This window comes from Poecilia formosa, unplaced genomic scaffold (assembly GCF_000485575.1).
Source record: "Poecilia formosa unplaced genomic scaffold, Poecilia_formosa-5.1.2 Scaffold446, whole genome shotgun sequence".
NCBI lineage: Eukaryota > Metazoa > Chordata > Actinopteri > Cyprinodontiformes > Poeciliidae > Poecilia > Poecilia formosa.
This window is the reverse complement of record NW_006800385.1, coordinates 37,418-55,630: the sequence shown is the minus strand read 5'-3', so window position 1 is coordinate 55,630 and position 18,213 is coordinate 37,418. Positions and strand designations below refer to the sequence as shown.

General features: G+C 41.3%; 3 protein-coding genes across 9 annotated transcripts in view; all 3 read left to right on the top strand.

Moving 5' to 3' along the window:
- sec24a (SEC24 homolog A, COPII coat complex component) overlaps positions 1–18,213 on the top strand; it is a 38,639-nt gene that overhangs the window by 10,720 nt on the left and 9,706 nt on the right. For 4 of the 7 annotated variants that reach the window (XM_007577565.2, XM_016663795.1, XM_016663798.1 and 1 more), the window contains 18 exons: positions 819–1,030; positions 1,107–1,209; positions 1,827–1,953; positions 2,067–2,176; positions 3,183–3,295; positions 3,479–3,597; positions 3,677–3,732; positions 4,008–4,214; positions 4,639–4,762; positions 4,858–5,016; positions 5,610–5,783; positions 5,872–5,982; positions 7,008–7,183; positions 7,958–8,095; positions 8,169–8,273; positions 8,347–8,439; positions 9,293–9,396; positions 10,424–11,547. In XM_007577565.2, coding sequence (XP_007577627.1) covers positions 819–1,030; positions 1,107–1,209; positions 1,827–1,953; positions 2,067–2,176; positions 3,183–3,295; positions 3,479–3,597; positions 3,677–3,732; positions 4,008–4,214; positions 4,639–4,762; positions 4,858–5,016; positions 5,610–5,783; positions 5,872–5,982; positions 7,008–7,183; positions 7,958–8,095; positions 8,169–8,273; positions 8,347–8,439; positions 9,293–9,396; positions 10,424–10,538 — 2,346 coding nt within the window. In that variant the 3' untranslated portion in view covers positions 10,539–11,547. Of the gene's footprint in view, positions 1–818; positions 1,031–1,106; positions 1,210–1,826; positions 1,954–2,066; positions 2,177–3,182; positions 3,296–3,478; positions 3,598–3,676; positions 3,733–4,007; positions 4,215–4,638; positions 4,763–4,857; positions 5,017–5,609; positions 5,784–5,871; positions 5,983–7,007; positions 7,184–7,957; positions 8,096–8,168; positions 8,274–8,346; positions 8,440–9,292; positions 9,397–10,423; positions 11,548–18,213 lie in introns of those variants that run through there. The other 3 variants (XR_001659530.1, XM_016663796.1, XM_016663797.1) reach the window with 3 other exon arrangements.
- Positions 12,769–14,570, top strand: LOC103155763 (butyrophilin-like protein 9). The gene is made up of 3 exons (XM_016663800.1): positions 12,769–12,866; positions 13,829–14,188; positions 14,349–14,570. The coding sequence occupies exons 1-3, from the start codon at positions 12,806–12,808 to the stop codon at positions 14,507–14,509; spliced, it is 582 nt and encodes a 193-aa protein (XP_016519286.1). The 5' UTR covers positions 12,769–12,805; the 3' UTR covers positions 14,510–14,570.
- LOC103155750 (calcium signal-modulating cyclophilin ligand-like) lies at positions 14,951–18,189 on the top strand. The gene is made up of 4 exons (XM_007577559.2): positions 14,951–15,262; positions 16,113–16,561; positions 16,869–16,934; positions 17,378–18,189. The coding sequence occupies exons 1-4, from the start codon at positions 15,121–15,123 to the stop codon at positions 17,567–17,569; spliced, it is 849 nt and encodes a 282-aa protein (XP_007577621.1). The 5' UTR covers positions 14,951–15,120; the 3' UTR covers positions 17,570–18,189.

Below are 18,213 nucleotides of genomic sequence, written 5' to 3'. Positions count from 1 at the left end.
AAACCAGATATTGCTTCAGTTAATCATTATTTGCTTTCAAGATGTCAGCAATTTAATTTGCGCTGGTTGAACACACATCTACGGAGGAGGAATAGGGCCATCTGGGAAAAAAATAATTCCCAAATGGCCCAAATTAGGGCCATTTGGGAAGTGCCTGAAGATGACTCAACAACAGCAAGCAGTTTCCTGTCTACAGGAGCTCCATTGGGACAAAGTAGTTTTTTAGTAAATTAAAAAAGTAGTAAATTCTGAGATGTAAATTCATCTCAGAATTTACATTTTTTACCCTCCAAATTCTGATTTTTCTTATTTTTTTCTTCTCAGAATTTTGGTTTTTGGTGTCAGATTAAAGTCTGACTTGTGAAGTTTTTTTTTCAGTGACCCGGTTCCTCTTCCGTAGACCTCCTCTCTAAAATACATGTATAACCTCCAAATTAAAAATAAGTTAAGATATCTATTTGGAACAGAAAGCATGTTATCGTAAAAATGCTTCATGATGAGTCATAATTTAAGATGATCAGTAATTAATTGTATGTATTTTTAATTAAAGTCTTCATGCAACTGAATGGTAAATCTGACTTCATTTATAGCAGTCAGAATATAATCAGAAATATCAAATATGTATTTTGTCTTGTCAAAATATTACATACTTTAATTAATATTTCTAGTCAAAGTATTTTCTGATGTCTGGAATGTAAGTGAGGTTGATTTTTATGTTAAAACTGCTTGCCGTACAGAGGAATGTTTCTGGAAACCCAATAATATGAATATAAACTGTTTAGTTTTCAGTTTTAGTTTATAGTTTCACCGTCTCCCAGCAGCCTGGCGGTCCCGGTCCCGGTCCTGGTCCCGGTGCCGGTCCGGCCCAGCTGAGCCCGTCGATGGCGGCCATGAGCCTCCAGTCCAGCACGCCGGAGGCTCTGAGAGTGGTCAACCTGCTGCAGGAGAGGAACCTGCTGCCGCCAGCTCCGGTCCCCGCCCCGACGCCCTGCCTCACCCAGGACCTGCAGAAGCTCAACTGCAGCCCAGAGTGAGACGAGACGGACCGCATGCAGCACCTGCTGCGTTTACGCCTTTGGCTCTGATCGTCCTGTTTGTTCCTGCAGGGTTTTCCGTTGCACGCTGACCAGCATCCCTCAGACACAGTCTGTGCTGAATAAAGCCAAGCTGCCGCTGGGCCTGCTGCTGCACCCCTTTAAAGACCTCTCGGTAACTCCCTGGTCCCTTCTGATGCCCACATGCTCAGTCTGGGCTCGTTTGAGTCGTTTGGGGATTAAACTGATTTCACTTCTGGCCATGTTTGGGAGGGACAGTTTGGAAGAAAAAGAGGCAGAGCAAACTTCAACTTGTTGGCATTTAAAGTGTGGAAAAATATTCTAACCAGCCTGAACTTCGTCACTGCATTACAAAAACACAAATATCCTAGGACAAAAATAACTTTTTAGCAAGATAAATGAGCTGGTTTTGGTCAATAATTCCTTAATATTCATGGAAAAATGCATGTTGACTTTTTCCATTGATAAAACTACTGAAGCATTTTGAATTTAGTTTTACTTTATCAGGTACTTTAAAATAATTAAATGATGTTTTTCATATTTTCAGAAATTTTGTGAAATAAATTGTTGGATTATTTTTTAAATGAAGCATGATGAGGTAAAGAGAGCTGCAGCTTTAAATATTGATTAATTGGTGAGATATAAACGCCACTTATTGGGCTTTTAATGATCAAACATGACTTTGGTTTGAATAAACTGATGTTTTCACAACTTGGAAGAAAACCGAACACAAAACGACTCATTTGGTTTCTTCTGTTTATATGAATGCAGCAGCTTCCTGTGGTGACGTCCAGCACCATAGTGCGGTGTCGGTCCTGCAGAACCTACATCAACCCGTTTGTTTCCTTTCTGGACCAGAGGAGATGGAAATGCAACCTGTGCTATCGAGTAAATGATGGTAAGGAAATGTCTAGAGTCGCACTGCTGTTATCCGTTTTGTCTCAGCATTATTCTCAGAAATGTTCATTTTAACGTGAGACCTTTAATGGATTTCATGTTTTTGTGTTTTAGTCCCAGAGGAGTTTATGTATAACCCGGTCAGCAGGTCGTACGGCGAACCGCACAAAAGACCAGAAGTCCAGAACGCCACTATTGAGTTCATCGCTCCTTCAGAATACATGGCGAGTTAAAATCCCTTCTTATTGCTGCATTAATGTCGTTTTAATAAGCCTGTTTTTACTGAGCGTTTGCCTCCATGAGGGCGGCGGTGATGATGTCAGACAAAACAAAACGAGCATGAAAAGAAAGAAAATAAGATAAATGCAGCTGAGAAAATGTTCAGACATAAAAATTATAAGATGTAGATAAAAACTCAATAATCAGATTTTAAAAATAAAATCACAAAAAGAAAAATGTTATAAAGTAGATACTCATTCCAATATAAAATAAATTAGGTATTTTTATAAAATATAAAATAAAACTCAATTATGTGGTAGAAATAAAAAATCTACAATCTTTATAAATGCTAAAAATAAGATCAGAAATATTGAAAAGAGAAATAATAAATAAGATGCATTTAAATGGGAAACATTTTTAATGCATCAATAACAAATGGAAGTAAAATAATGAAATTATTATTCTAAAATCGTAACGACTAAGATACAGAAAAAATGGACATAAAATATCAGAAATAAATAAAATCCTGAGTTGGAGATAAAAATACAATCAGATGTTAAAATTCTCATAATTGTTCAAAGTAAAATCATAAATATAAGAAAATAATGGAACTAAATGCTGAGGTAGAGAAAAAAATATAATTATCCTTAAGAGTTGAAACTATAATCATAAATATTTAAAGTGGGAAATTAATAAAATAATAATTATTTTAATAAAATAAGGGAATGAAATGGAAACTTGACTGTAGAAATAAAAAGTATGAAAAACAAATTTTAATTGTATCCAGTTCAATAAACGTCCATGGAAAAGTATCAAACCTGTAACTCTGACACACACACACACACATATTTGTTTTTGTTTTGTCTGATGCCATTTAAAAAAGGAAATGAAACAAAGATGGACGTAAAAATGTCCATTTTATTCAGGCTCTTAATGAATCACAGTTTGCTGGTAGCTGTGCTGCTGCGGTTGCAGCTGGTTGTCAGTAACTCTCCCTGCCTGCCTCTGCAGCTGCGGCCGCCGCAGCCGGCCGTCTACCTGTTCGTCCTGGACGTGTCCCACAACGCCGTGGAGACGGGTTACCTGAGCGTCTTCTGCCAGTCGCTGCTGGACAACATCAGCGCGTGCGTACCGATCAGAACCAGGAGTTTGCTCAAAGTTTTAGGTTTATTCTTATTTATTCACATGGAACCCGACGTCAGCAGGTTCATGGTTCTGATGTTTACCGTCTTCATGTTTTAGACGTTTTCAAGAAAGTCTTTGATTTAAAGGGCAAACCGGAGTAAAGCTTTGTTTCTGCGCCTCAGGCTTCCTGGAGACTCGCGGACCAAGGTGGGCTTCATCACCTTCGACAGCACCATCCACTTCTACAACCTGCAGGAGGGGCTTTCCCAGCCGCAGATGCTCATCGTCTCCGACATCGAAGGTGAGCCGCATCCGGAGCGCCACTGCTGGACGGCTTCTGCATTTCTGCTCTTATTGAAATTATAACGTTTGATCCACAGATATCTTTCTACCAACACCAGACAGCCTTCTAGTAAACCTTAACGAATGCAAGGAGGTAAGCGGCTTGTTTCATCAGTCGGTCATGTTTTGACTGGGCAGGAAAAAAAAACCTCAAATTTTTTTATTTCCTGGTTGATTTCTTGCTTTCGTTAAGAAATGATAGAAAATATTTTCAAAAGTGGCTTTTATTTCCATTTCAGTTACAGAAATAGTTGTAATATTAGCCGAATAAAGAGGCAATTTCAACAGAATAGAAAGTAATTTTAATGAGAAAAATGTTGATAGGTCTTTAGTCCTACATTCTTTACCACGTGGCTGTTTCTTCTCCAGCTTGTGCAGGATCTGCTGAAGAGTCTGCCAAACTTATTTGAGAAGACGATGGAGACGCAGTCTGCTCTGGGCTCGGCTCTTCAGGCCGCCTTCAAGCTGCTGTCTCCCACCGGAGGGCGGATGTCCGTGTTTCAGACGCAGCTGCCCAACCTGGGCGTGGGGGCGCTGCAGTCCAGAGAGGACCCCAACCAGAGAGCGTCTGCCAAGGTACAGACTGGGGGAAACTCGGTGTAGCTCTGTAGATCCCAAGTTGCTGCAGAGAGAATGTGTTGATCCCTGCATGATGTTTCTGTCTCGAAGTTTCACACATGCGCCCAACGCTGGAGGGTGAAAAGATGATTCTTCTGTCCATTTTTATTTCTGTCCACATCAGGCGTTCATTTAAGAGCTAACACGCTATGTTGGCAGCTAAACCATCGTTGGCAAGCAGCTTTTTGCCCTTCAGCAGGAAGCTGGGGGCAGATCTGGCATGTTGCTAATGGTCTACAATTCAATAAATAAATCAGCTTAATAGAAACACAACAGGTTTTTGTGGTTTTTCAGCCATATTGAATTTAGTGCGTTGTCTAAAACTGAGAAACTTAACTTAGTAAAAATTGCTGACTGGCTGGTATTTTTGTTTTCCTGCCAGGACGTCCAGCATTTATCCCCAGCAACAGATTTCTACAAGAAGCTGGCGCTGGACTGCTCCGGCCAGCAGGTGGCAGTCGACCTGTTTCTGCTCAGCGCTCAGTACTGTGACCTGGCGACGCTTGGTGAGGAAAACCACAACCAGCGGTTTTAAAATGCATGTTTTGGTGCCAAGACTGAGTTTAATTTGAAACATTTCCTGCTGCTGCCCATTTCTCAGGATGCATATCCAGATACTCGGCAGGGAGCGTTTATTACTACCCCTCCTATCACCATCAGCACAACCCGGCTCAGGTGGAGCGCTTCCAGAGGGATCTGAAGAGATACTTAACGCGAAAAATCGGCTTTGAGGCCGTCATGAGAATACGATGCACCAAAGGCAAGAAAATCTCCCAGCTTTTTATTTCATTCTAGACTTTAAAATCCCTAATTTAGCTTAACGGCTGAAATAGTTAATTAAAGCAATGGTGATTATTGAAATCATTGTCAACCAATTAATCAATTTATTAACTGGACTATCCAGACGCCCCAAAAAAGAGCAACACACTCAGAATAGTATTTAACTGAAAACCGTTTAAAAATTAATACATTTTGCATTTAAGATAAAAAAAAAACCTGTAAATATGTTTGCAAATAATTTTTTTAGCTGCAGATGCATCTTCTGCTAATTTTTATTATTCAGAAAAGTAGTTGAATTATTTGCTAATTTGCATCTTTTAATCCATCTCTAATATTGTGTAAAAATGGGCTTGTATGGTAAATGGAAAATCTGCACAATCTGCAGTTATTTATACGATTAATCGATTACTAATCGTTAGCTGCAGCCCAGTAATTTTTTACAGTGTAATTTGAGTTGTTTTGAACATTTTAAAGTGTAGTTTTTCAGTTTTTCTTCTAATTCTTGCAGAGCTCTGCCTTGTTGCTGGAAAATAGCTGAACTAATAAAGCTTGTTGTCGTTCTTCTCCCTGCAGGATTGTCCATCCACACGTTCCACGGAAACTTCTTTGTGCGTTCCACGGATCTGCTGTCCCTCCCCAACGTCAACCCGGACGCCGGCTTCGCCGTCCAGATGTCCATTGAGGAAAACCTGGACGACATGCAGGTCGTCTCCTTCCAGGCTGCTCTGCTTTACACCTCCAGCAAAGGTTGGAGAACAAGCTCTTATTTTGAAAGTCCAACTCCAATTTTTTTTTTCCTCCTGTTTTTATGAAACAAAATGTCTTCCCTTCACAGGAGAGAGGAGGATTCGGGTTCACACCATGTGCCTCCCGGTGGTCAGTTCTCTGTCGGATGTGTTTGCTGGAGCGGACGTTCAGGCCATCACGGGGCTGCTGGCCTGCATGGGTACGCACTCCTCCAAGCTGCGCAGACGCTGAATTCATGATGTTATTCCTCTTCTCTGAATCCGCCACAGATATCCACTCCCTTCACGCAACCACTTTTTCTACCTTAACTAAACATAAAGCAGTACATTAAGGCAGTGTTTGGCCGCCAGGGGGCGCTAGAGAGCCTCCAAGTTGGAGGGAAGTAAATTTTTAAATCTTAACATTTATATAAAAAAATAAATTAATTTGTTTTTCCATCATTATTATAAATACAAGTTAAAATAATTTATCGAAGATGCAGACAGAAGACAGAAAAACTCTTATTGTCTCAGAAAAGAAATTTAGGAAGAACGTTTTGATCCTGAAGCTGGAAACGGAAAAGTTTGACAAGAAAAAGAACGAAGGAAGCGTCCAGCTGTGGAGGACTCTGCTGCTAGAAAATATTTTAAATCAAATTTGATGGCATTAATATAAAAATCTAACTGTGGGTTTTTTTATCAAGAGAGGATGTGGTGGAAATGTATATCTAAAATATTCAACATCAGATTAATAACATTTATAATATTTACCTGATAAAATATTTCCACTGGAGAACTCATTGCAAACTAAAATCAAAAGGTATAAACAACATTCATGCTAAATCGATATAATAATTATTGAATAGTAAATAAAGTGAGAATAAAAATGTAAACCTGTCTTTACATGTTGTGCATCTTGGTGCTGTGAATTAGCTGTGGCACTAAGACCTGCCTGCTGTTCTGCTCGGTTTGTCTGTCGATGCCGAATAAACTTAGTAGATGCTGCAGCCTCTGTTTGCAAAACAAGCTAACCGTTTAAAAACCGTCTATTTATCCATTTATGGCGTCACAATTACTCACCAGATCCAACCGGATGAGATTCAAGAAGAAATAAAATCATTTAATTAGAATCCGGAGGACGGCAGAGTACAGTTACTACCGAACTCTGAGGAAATCCCGCTCTCTCCAAGCTGAACCTTTTCCAGAAAATATTTAATGGGAACCACCGTCTGTGTCTCGTTTCCAGCTGTGGACCGCTCTGTGACGTCCAGCCTGAGCGACGCCAGAGACGCCATGACCAACGCCGCCATCGACTCGCTGTCCTCGTACCGGCAGTCTGCGCTGACCATCCAGCAGCCCGGCCTGCTGGCTCCGGCCTGCCTGCGCCTCTTCCCGCTCTACATCCTGGCTCTGCTCAAACAGGTACCGCTCACAGTCCGCTCTGCTTCCACCGCGGCTCTGTAGTGTTGGTACCAAAAGTCACGTTTCAGAACCTCCAACATCAGAAGTGATTTTTATTTACGTCTGGCCAGTGATGAAGTGTCGATTCGCTCCTTATCCAGCTCTCCTATCTGAAACATTTTGGATCTGTTGGATTGTGGGTTAGATAAATTTTAAGGGAAAGACAAAAGAACCGAGTTCCTCTGTAGCTTCACCTGAGCAGCTCTTCAGCTGAACATTTCGTTTGGATCCATCCGTTTCTGTTCATTCAAGTTTACATGAAATCTGCTTCACTTCAAGCAGCCTCAGCACGTAAAACGCATAAAAACTCCCAGTGCGATAAATTACGTCAATAAAAAGTGATGAAGGCAATTAATCAGGAAATTGAAGCACACTAATGTTACATACCAGATAAATTAAATCAGCCGGTTTGACCTAAAAGCCTTTCTGCTGTGAGGCCACCTGCATTCAGCTTCTGTGCTCCACCAATCTGGAACAAACCTCCAGAAGACTGTCAAACGACCGAAACACTGACTTCCTTTACATCCAGGGTAAAAACCAGCTACAGCTGATTTAAAACATAATCAATCAGCATTTTATGGTTTTAATGCTCGAAATGTAACGTTTGTTCATTTGTTGACTGTTTTCTTCAGAACTTTGTAGTTTTGTGTTTTTAAAGCAACTTAAACCTCCTGAAATCAAACCTGGTTGATCTGTAATATTAACCTGTTTGGTGTTTTTGTGCGTTCCCTGCAGAAAGCCTTCAGAACCGGAACCAGCACCCGGCTGGATGAGCGAGTGTTCGCCATGTACCAGCTGAAGTACCAGCCGCTGGCGTTCGCCATGCTGATGATCCACCCGGCTCTGTACCGCCTGGACGACCTGAGCGACGAGGTGCGGCTCAGGAAGCCGAACATCTTTATCTCGCTGCGTGTCTTTATTTTCACCTGGTTTCCGTCGTCCTCAGGGAGCGCTGAACATCGGCGAGCAGACGATCCCCCAGCCCAGAGTCCTGCAGCTGTCGGTGGAGAAGCTCAGCCGGGAGGGAGCGTTCCTCCTGGACGCTGGGCTGGTGTGTTTAGAGGGAAGGAGAAACGTTCCTGTTGAACCGGGTCAAAACCGTAACGCCTGTGTCTTTAATCCAGGTCATGTATCTTTGGATCGGACGAAACTGCCACCAAAACTTCCTCTCTCAAGTCCTGGGAGTTTCCAGCTACGCTGCCGTGCCGGAGAAGCTGGTAGGAAAAACAACATTTAACGATGATGCAGCTTCTTTTAATAAGGACAGCGGCAGGGTTACTGCACTGCAAAAACACAAATTTTACCATGTAAATTCAGTTTAGTTTGTAGAGAAAATATCTGTGAATACATTGGAAATGAGAGAAAACTAACTTAGCAGCAACTATTCAGCAAGATGCATTAGTTTAAGTCAGTAAATACGGATATGAAAACTTTAGTTCCACTGGCAGATTATTTTAGTTTTAACACATTTTGCATGTTATAAGTGGAATAACCTGCCAGTGGAACTAAAGCTTTTTATATCAGTTTTAAGGATTTATTGACTTAAAGCTAATGTTTCTTGCTGAATAGTTGCTGTTAGTTTTTGCTCTACAAACTAAACAATAAATATCTGGTAAAGGTTTCCAGCTGGTGGAAAAAGAAACTATGATAAAATAATTTCTCGTCTCGATGTATCAAGTTTGAAAAGTTCTCCTCCTTCTCAGTCTCCTTACTTCCTGTCCTTCCTTCATTCTTCCCTTCATCTTTCCTTTTGTTTTTCTGGATCTACCGTCATTTTTCTTCTTTCACATCTCGTCGTTTCACCTTTCTCTGCTTTTCATTTCCTTGGTTTCCTTCCATCCGTTCATCCATGTGTCCCTCCGTTTTTATCTTTTCTTTAGCTTCTGGAGCGCTAAGGCCTGCCTGGTGTAGAAATGTTCACTAAACATCAGCAGGACTTTGTGGTCTCTGCCAGATTTAACACCAAGTTAAACTCTGAACCGTTTCCTGTTGTAGCCGAGTCACTAGACTGATGCTGTAACTCGGTTTTATCTTTTGTTATTTTAAAAGGTCTGTTGCTCTCCTCTGCAGTATCTCCTTCCAGAGCTGGACACTGCAGAGTCCCAGAGAACCAGAGCGTTCGTCAGCTGGCTCAGGGACCAGCGGCCGTTCTTCCCCTCCCTCCACATCATCAGGTGGGTTTTGATTTAAAATGATTCAAAACAAAGTATCTGTTGTTATTAATGAAGTCTTGGACCTCTGTTGTTCAAATTGCTACAAACTCTACAGTTATTGGGGAAAACCTTGACTGGACAGACCCAGGCAGACATTTTAGGCATGAATTTGAAAACATTTTAGTTTTTTTAAGTCTTTTCGCAGGTGAAATTAAAAATACAACTTCAGTCAGTTTTAAAAATAAGAGCTGGCTTTTAAATGTGTGTGAATTAAACATAAAAGACGTAAAACTAGACCCGGCACTGCCACTGATGTTTGGCTGGGTTGGTTCGGCCATAACTGAACAAATGCTGCAGAAAGATTTATAATCTGGCAAGAAATGAATCTGATGGAAAGGAGCCAGTAAACGGCCAAAATGTCTAAAAATCTGATCTTTAATCCAAGATGGCCGACTTCCTGTTTGGCTCATGTGCAAGAGGCTTTTCTGCAGGTCTTACATTTCTACGGCTGTAAAAAAAAATCATTCTTCTGCATTAAATTAAATTATACACAGAGTATTTTGAATGCCAGAAAACATTTTTACACATTTTTTTGTGTTTTAATCGTTTAATTTGAGAGGAAGGTTGTTTATCGTAAGAGTTTGTTTTGTTTCACTTTAATGAATATTTATTCTTCTTAATGGCTCAATGGCTTACTGGTCTTCTTACATGTTTTTCATTAAACAGTTATTTTTATTTTTTGTTAAATTAGTGTTTTGGTGTCAGACGTTTCGAAACATAAAATTGTTATATTTTAGTTTGCCAAGTTTAGTAGAATGTGGAATACTATCAAAATATTTTAATAAGAATAATACATTTTATCATATAATAGTGAACTTGTATTGTTTTTGTCTCCAAAGTGTGGTGTTTGAGTTTTATTGTGGAAAAGTTTAAGGAGGAGCCGTTCACAGGAATAGAGAAGTTTCTTGTTTTTAAAATAAAAGCTCTTTAAATGTTGGCTAAAAGCAGCACTGAGCAGGAATCTTCCTGTTGTTAATTTCCTGCTCAGGGACGAGAGCCAGCTGAAGCCTCACTTCCTGCAGAACATGATCGAAGACCGGACGGAGTCGGCTCTGTCCTACTACGAGTTCCTGCTCCACCTGCAGCAGCAAATCTCCAAATAATCAGCAGCGGCGCGTCGGAGAAAGGACGTTCACCGTGTGTATGCGTGTGTGTGTGTTAGGATGTCTGTGTGTGTGTGGGGCAGCAAGAGGCAGCGCTCTACACACACTCCAGCTGCGATCCGCCATCACCTCTAGAAAAACCTGAGCGGGAACGTCGGATCAGAATCTGACGGTCGGACAGAGGAACTGGGTTCTGTCATTTCTCCGGCCGGCTGAGTCGGAGAAGGCAGCGGCTGGAAGTCCATGTTGATCATAATGGCGTTTATCGGATGAATCAGTGTTTCTTTTCCTCAGAACAATGCTGTCGAACCGAGGTGTCGATCAGATGCAGAACAGGCGGTCTCTAGTGTTTCTGTTCAAAAAGCACATTTTGTCTTCACTACCAAATCAAACTGGTCTTCATGTGAGTGCATCTGCTTAGTGGGCTTACGAGGCGGCTGAGCGTTGGCCGTCTTAATGTTCCTGAAGGAGAGTGTGTTTCTTTTTCCTTTTTAAGTCATTATAATTGTTGAACAAAGCATAGACTCTAAAGCTGGAGGCGGACGGACGCGGCGGTCTCTGCTGCCTGGAATGTGCCGACTCGGCGGCGGGGAAAAGGTCCGGTCGGTCAGATCTGTCCTCCAGAAACTCGTCCGCCATCTTTTCTCTCTGGACTTTTCAGAACACCTCTACGACTTTGCTGTTCTGTTTTTCTTTATTTTCTGACTCCTGTTTAATTTATGAGACTCCCAATCTGATTAAATTCCATAATTGCCTTGTATGGGAACTCACTTTTTATTATTAAACCTGTTTAAATACTGACTCTATATATAAAATATTTTAATATAATAGGATATGGGAAATCTTTAACACAGGTGTGACGAAGCCATTCTGATCTTTTAATCCTGCTTATTGATACTTGTATATTGAACAGACTGCATTATGTAAAGGAGAAGAAATGCTGATGATTTTAGTATAAATAAATTGAAATGGATGCTAAGAAAATAAACAGTTTGGGACTTTTTACATGTAGTTTGTGTTTTAGTTGGTCAATTATGTTTATTTTGAAGTTACAAGTTTCAGGCTCATTGAAATGGAGTTTATATGCCAAATTAGATTATCTTGAGTTATAAAAAATACAATATAAATGGCTTTGAATTTAAAGATTTTTATGTCAAATTAAACCTTAGACTTTCAGATGTGGGTTTGGGTACCTGCAGAACCTGAATGAATACTTCCTGGACCATCAGCAACTACGCTCTAAAATAACATGTTTCAAGATGGAGAGTAATAAAAGTACATTAGGTTTCCTGGTGAGCATTAAATGCAGATTCATGTATTTATTCTCCATTTCCTGGGAATTATGAAGCTTCTAGAGACAATCAGTCAAAGGCAGTAATTCATACATTTTCTGTTTGGTTTTTCGTTTATTTTGACTTTGTTTTAGTTATGGTTTGTTTTTTTTATTGTCTTTGGCTAAATTAACCAATGTCGAGGTAATATTGGGACTCTGTAGGTGAACTTGCCTCCGCTGAACGGATATTGTAACTCTGCTAATGGAGCATCAAGCAGGTGAGAGACTGAGGATGAAAGGCATCAGTCTGTCCAAAAACAGACATTTCCTGCGGTAAATGGAGCCACCTCTTCGGAAATGAAAGAGTATTTTATTTTAAAAGGAAAATTGCAGTTCAACTTGTTAGTGAGATGAATATTACAGCAGGGAAACGTCTGAACAGGAAGGCAGGGAGCCGCCGGAGGAGCCGGACCGCAGGCCGCTTGTTCGCTGAGTTTGTGCCTCCTTGTTGGTGCGTTCACTGCGGCCAAGTTGTGCTCGGGAAAAGAAGGAAGGCGTTCCGATTTCCCAGTCAGAAAACTGAAATGGGGAGAAACTCCGACTATAGTTACATTTTGTAAGACCGGCTTCGCGTGTCGTTGTGGCCGCTCCTTACATCAACAGTAGGAAGCTGATGGCGGTGGAAACTTTAATTATACAAGACAAACGTGCGAGAGCGTCTAAGATCAATATTACTTGTTGCTCCTTCAACTGTTAACTGAACAAATTAAAAGTAGTGCTTGGACGTGGAAATTAATGCTTAAATAGTGTTTGTAAGAGGAGCTGCACACAATGTACCTCAGGTCTGATGTCAAACCGAGCTCCGATTTACGATTTCCCAGGAACGCAGCATCAGAAACCTGGTTTCGTTACCAGGTTTGGCGAAATCTGGTGACTTTTTCTGTCGGCTTCTTTCTCCGAGGAGAAAACAAGACTCAGATGCTTTTTCAGAAAAATGGATGTTACAGCTGCAACTTTGTTCATTTTATTTTTCTCCCTCTCTGGGTTTATTTTCGGTAAGAGTTTATGCTTTTATTTGCGTCGTGTTTTGTCTTTTATTAGTTTTGTGTAGATTTCTCCTTTTCAAACTAACTTTTAATAGAGAGAGGATTCACCCCCCCCCCTCCCACACACACACACACACACACACACACACAATTTATTTAGCTAAATAAACAGCCAATGCAGCATTTCCAGGTCGAGTGGGCCGGTGGGGGATTTTTAACTTTTTATGTATTGTTTTTATTTTATTTTTTATTTTTACCTTGTTTAAAGATTATAAATTTCAAAAGGTATTAGTAATCTGGCAAACGAGCCTCAGAACGCATACTATAACTGAATGAACAACTATCACCAAGAGAGGCATTATTACGAACAGGGTCGCAACTACATATTATTCAGGTGGAAGCGAACTTGGGGAGGGGCGCCCCTCTTGGGACGCGCCCCCTGGTCCAGCGCCACCATGCGCTGCATGCCCACTTTTTGCGGAACTGTTTACGAACCACGCATGACAATAAAACTCTGCCAAGTCGGTAGTACGGGTTCCTCTCCCAATCGGCAGGTTGTTGGTTCGATCTCCGCTCCATCTCGTCTGTACCTGGGGATTACAGTTTCCTTCTTCTGTCAGACCCCCATCTGCACCCTCACTGCAGATGGGGGTCAAGAAGTAAATGCAGCCCGTTCACCCTTTGAGACAGCTTCAAAATGCCAAAAGTCTGTGATGTGTTGGTGGTTCTAGAGACTGAGATTAATGTTACTTTCATGTTTCTAAAGTCGTTGGTCACAACAGAGTTAAATTTAAAAACTACCGGGAAAAGTGGATCAACAGTCTTAAAAACAGGAGGTAACTCGGTGCCAGAGTTTGCAGCGACCAATGAACAACCAAGCTTTCTTTTGATGGAAGTACTGCCACCTTTTGTTGAGTTACAGTGGTGCAAGTTCCTCTTTAACTTCTCTGCTCTGTTTTTCCTTCCTGCAGCTCAGGAGAACATCGGAGCTGAAACTGGGCAGGATGTGATTCTGCCGTGCCAAACTCCTGACAACAATCCTGTCATAGTCATCCAGTGGAGGAGAAATGATTCGGTATCTGAATACGTTCTTCTGTTCAGAGACGATCAGCTGGATCCAGACAACCAGCAGCCGACTTTTAGGAACCGAGTGGATCTGCTGTTCAGGCCGATAAAAGACAGAAACGCGTCTTTGGTCCTGAAGAACGTGACGGCTGACGATAAGGGAACCTACGAATGTCGAGTTATTGAGAGAGACCCAAAGCGGGGACAGAGAGCAGGTCTAACATCTGAACCAGTCAGCATCGTCAACCTGGACGTTGTTCCTCCTGGTGAGTCCGTCAGCTGGTTTGTCTTCCTGTGACACCAAAGATCCTGCTGCTGTTTCCTGGAAGCAGATAAAGTGTGGCTGCAGGCTGCAGGCGAAATGCTTTTGGTTTTGTTCTTCATCCGTTTCCAGTCTAACGGCTGATCCATGTTTCTGATCTGCAGGCCAAAAAGACGACCAAGAAGAAAACCATGTCAGCCATCGAAGACGTGATGCTCTGATCGGCGTGGCTGTCCTTTTGGCTGCTGCAGCTGCTGCTGTCAGCTGGAGGAAAATTAAAATGGAGCTATCTGCAGAGGAACATCAGATGAAAGAGCTTCCCTGATCAAATTTCACTTCTCTGTAATTTTAGGCAGCGAAATAAAATGTTTTAAAAATGTTGACTATCAAATGAGCATTTTTATGGCAATTTGTCTCCATAATTAAAAAAAAAAAAAACATGCAGTGAAGTAAAGAAATTGTGACACTTGAATCAGCTTTTGGTCACAATTAAACAAGAACAAGAAACAGTAAAATCATGACATAACCTGGTAAAATAAAAGTGTTTTCAGTTGGTTTAAAAACTTCCACAGAGTCAGCAAAACTAAACTGACTCATATTAATCCTTTACTTTTTCTATTTTTCTGGGTTTTTATCAGTTAAAAGCTTTAATCGTTTCCCTTTTTGAATTTAACTCCAACTTTTCTTTGATAGTCTAACTCAGTGAAATGCACATGGTTGTTCCTGTGAGGCAGCGTTCAGGGAAAAACAACATCCTGCGTCATTCCCGTTGTCTGCTCTTGATGATGTCATCAATGTGCGCCCCGTTTCTTCATTCTGTCGTGTTTTCCGTGAGGCATTAATCTGTTAGAAGCTTTTGTTCCACCTGCAGCGTGCTGTTAACCCGCTGGTCGTGTTTTCTGTGGTCACACCGGGAAGTGTTAGCTGAACCTGGGCATGGAGGCCGCGGAGGAGAAGACGGGCTCCATGTCTGCGGCTCAGCTCCGGGCGGAGAAACGGAGAAGGAAACTGCTGCTCAACTCGGAGGACAGAATGAACAGAATCGTTGGATTCGCTAAAAACGAGCCGGATCACAGCGGTAGGCAGGCACAGAAAACCTGGAGACTGCAGGCTGAAACCTCCGGCTGATTATTTAGGTTTATCATTTTTAAAACGTTTTGGACGCCGGCCAAAACATCGCATCTGAACTGTCCACACCTGAATTCATAGAAAGAAGGAAAACGTTTTTAAAACTAAACAGATTCTACAAGTGAAAAGCCAGTAGATTTATCTCTAATAAACGAGTTACTCAAACACGGATCATATAACAGGGCCGGATTGAAGAGGATTAGGGCCCCTGGGCTACAGATGGTTTTGGTGCCCTATCTAAAACAAAAGAAACATTTTACTCATGCTCTTTACAGTAATGGGCAGAAATATACATCAGCAGGTGGCGATAGCTCCAAGTTAGTGCAGCACTATTCAATCATAAATAAGCACTTTAATGCCTAAAGGTCAATAACATATGTCCTTTAATGATCATCTGCAGCTAAAACATCCTTCTGACATTAACATGAGAACAACTCAGGCCTTCCTGCTGGATTGCCGTCAGTACAGTGTAGAGATGATCTGGAGATTATTTTTATTAATAATTAGAAAGCAAAAGGTGCTGAACAGATAAAAAAAAACTGAATTTGAACCAGAGGAAACTAAAACTGTCCTAGTTGAGGAGTTCTGGACAGAACATGTTCTATCTTGCTGACCTTTTTTTAGAGCCTTTATACTCCAGTTAATGATTAGTGGATGATTATTTGAATAATCAATTCATCACATTTAATCCCATTAACTGTTTCAGCCTTAATTATTTTTCATCTTGTAAAATGTTGAGGGTTTTTTGCCATTAAAGGTGAAAAAAGTCAAATTGTCTCCAAACGTTTTGCTCTCTGCAGCAGCCGCCCTGCGTCCCGCCGAACCGCGCTTCCACCTGGATCTGGACAGGTCAGAGCCGTGGTCCTCGCCTTCGCCCAGACCGTCTCCCTTCCTGTCGGAGGCGCCGGGCGTCCGCTCCCACACCGCCACGCCGGAGAGGCGGGGCTCCCCGCTGCCGGACTTCGGCCAGCCTCGCAGGGCGTCTCTGGAGGGCGACGTCGGAGGACTCCGCCACAGAGCGAAGGCGGAGCGGCCATCAGACGAGGCCGGCGGCTCGCCGCGCCGAGGCCTCCATCAGTACTTATCTCGCTTCGATGACGCCATGAAGCTTCGGAGCCAGCTGGCCAATGAGAAGCCGGAGCAGGACGGCGGTTCTGACGTAGAGGAGTTCGATCCGTTTCGGGTCTTCCGGCTCGTCGGCAGCGTCCTCCTCGCAGTTTTCGTCAGAGTTTTCGTTTGCAAGTATCTGGTGGGTCAGCCTGCTGCTAACATGAAGCTACAGGATCCAACTTATGTTTTTATCAAATCACAGGATTTTTAATACGATGGAGGATTAGGGCCATTCTAATAAAAAGATAAAAAATTAAAACACAAGAAGAAAGTCATAATATTACAGGAATAAAGTTATAATATTACAAGAATATAGTCGGAGTAATATGAGAATAAAGTCATAATATTGTCGTGAGTTCACTTTTTGCATTTTCTAATGCTGTGTTGTATATTGAAGATGCACAGAAAAGCTGGTTTAAAATCTTCTCCTTTTTTCTCTCTTCCAGTCAATATTTGCTCCATTTCTGACCCTTGAACTTGCCTACATGGGATTGTCAAAATACTTCCCAAAGGTAAAGTTACTCTTCTATATTTTCTTTTAACTAAATGTAAATAATAAATAATTGAACCTCCTGGTAGGTTATTTAGTTTTATCAGCACTCCACTGTGGAATATCATAAATTAAACAATTTCCAAATTTTTATGACAAATTTAAGTAAAACTTAATATTTTCTATGAGAAAATGAGGAAAATAAAAAAATCTGTTATCTGGTTGTAAAAATGCTTTATTGAATTCAATTTTGTTTATTCAAAACCACCCCAATTTATTTCAAATTAATCTGAAAATACACAACAAATCAAAATTACACCAACATATTTGAATCATTCAGACAGATTTAAACCTTTTTAGTCAGTTTTAGCGTTCAGTCCTCTAACTTTAGTTTTGTTTGAATGACTATTTAAACATATTTTCCAGTTTTTGATCACCTGCAGGATATTTTTTCTGCTCCTTCAGGTGGAGAAGAAAACCAAAACCACGGTTCTGACAGCCGCCCTACTGCTGTCCGGCATCCCGGCCGAAGTCATCAGCCGCTCCATGGACACCTACCGCAGGATGGGCGACGTCTTCTCCGACCTCTGCGTCTACTTCTTCACCTTCATCATCTCCCACGAGATCCTGACGCTCTTCGGCTCAGAGACGCCCTGACAGAACAAAACCACACCTTCTTCTTCTTCTTCTTCTTCTTCTTCTTCTTCTTCTTCCCCCTCCTCATACCGATGAGGCTTACTCGTTTGCGCCCCCTGTTGTTTACATTCTGCTGCCTTATGTTGAGGGCTGCACCCCCTGGATGGGCTCTTCAGCTCTAATTGGAGTCCAGTGTCTAAACCTGCATGTTGATTTTACTGCTTACAGAAACTCTGGAAGAGGTTTCATGTTTTGACTTTGTTTGCATACCAGGTCCATGCTCTACAGAACACTGTAAAAAACAGAATCTGACCAAGTATTTTTCATCTAGTTTCCAGTACAAATATTTGAACCATTTGAATTTATACAAAACTAACTTACAAGTAAGTTTTCAGAAGCTTGTTTCGAGTAAATAATTCCTTAATTTCGATGAAAACGTTCCAGTTACACTGGCAGATTATTTAACTTAAAACTACATTTTCCGTTAAGAGCAATTAAGGATTTTGATATAATATGGAGCCATTATGAGTTACTAGAAACAAAGAGATGCTGCACTGCAAAAACACTAAATCTTACCAAGTAGTTTTAGTGCAAATGTCTCAAGTGTCCTTGAAATAAGACAAAACTAGCAATAAACTGCAACTTGTTTTAGATTAATAATTCCT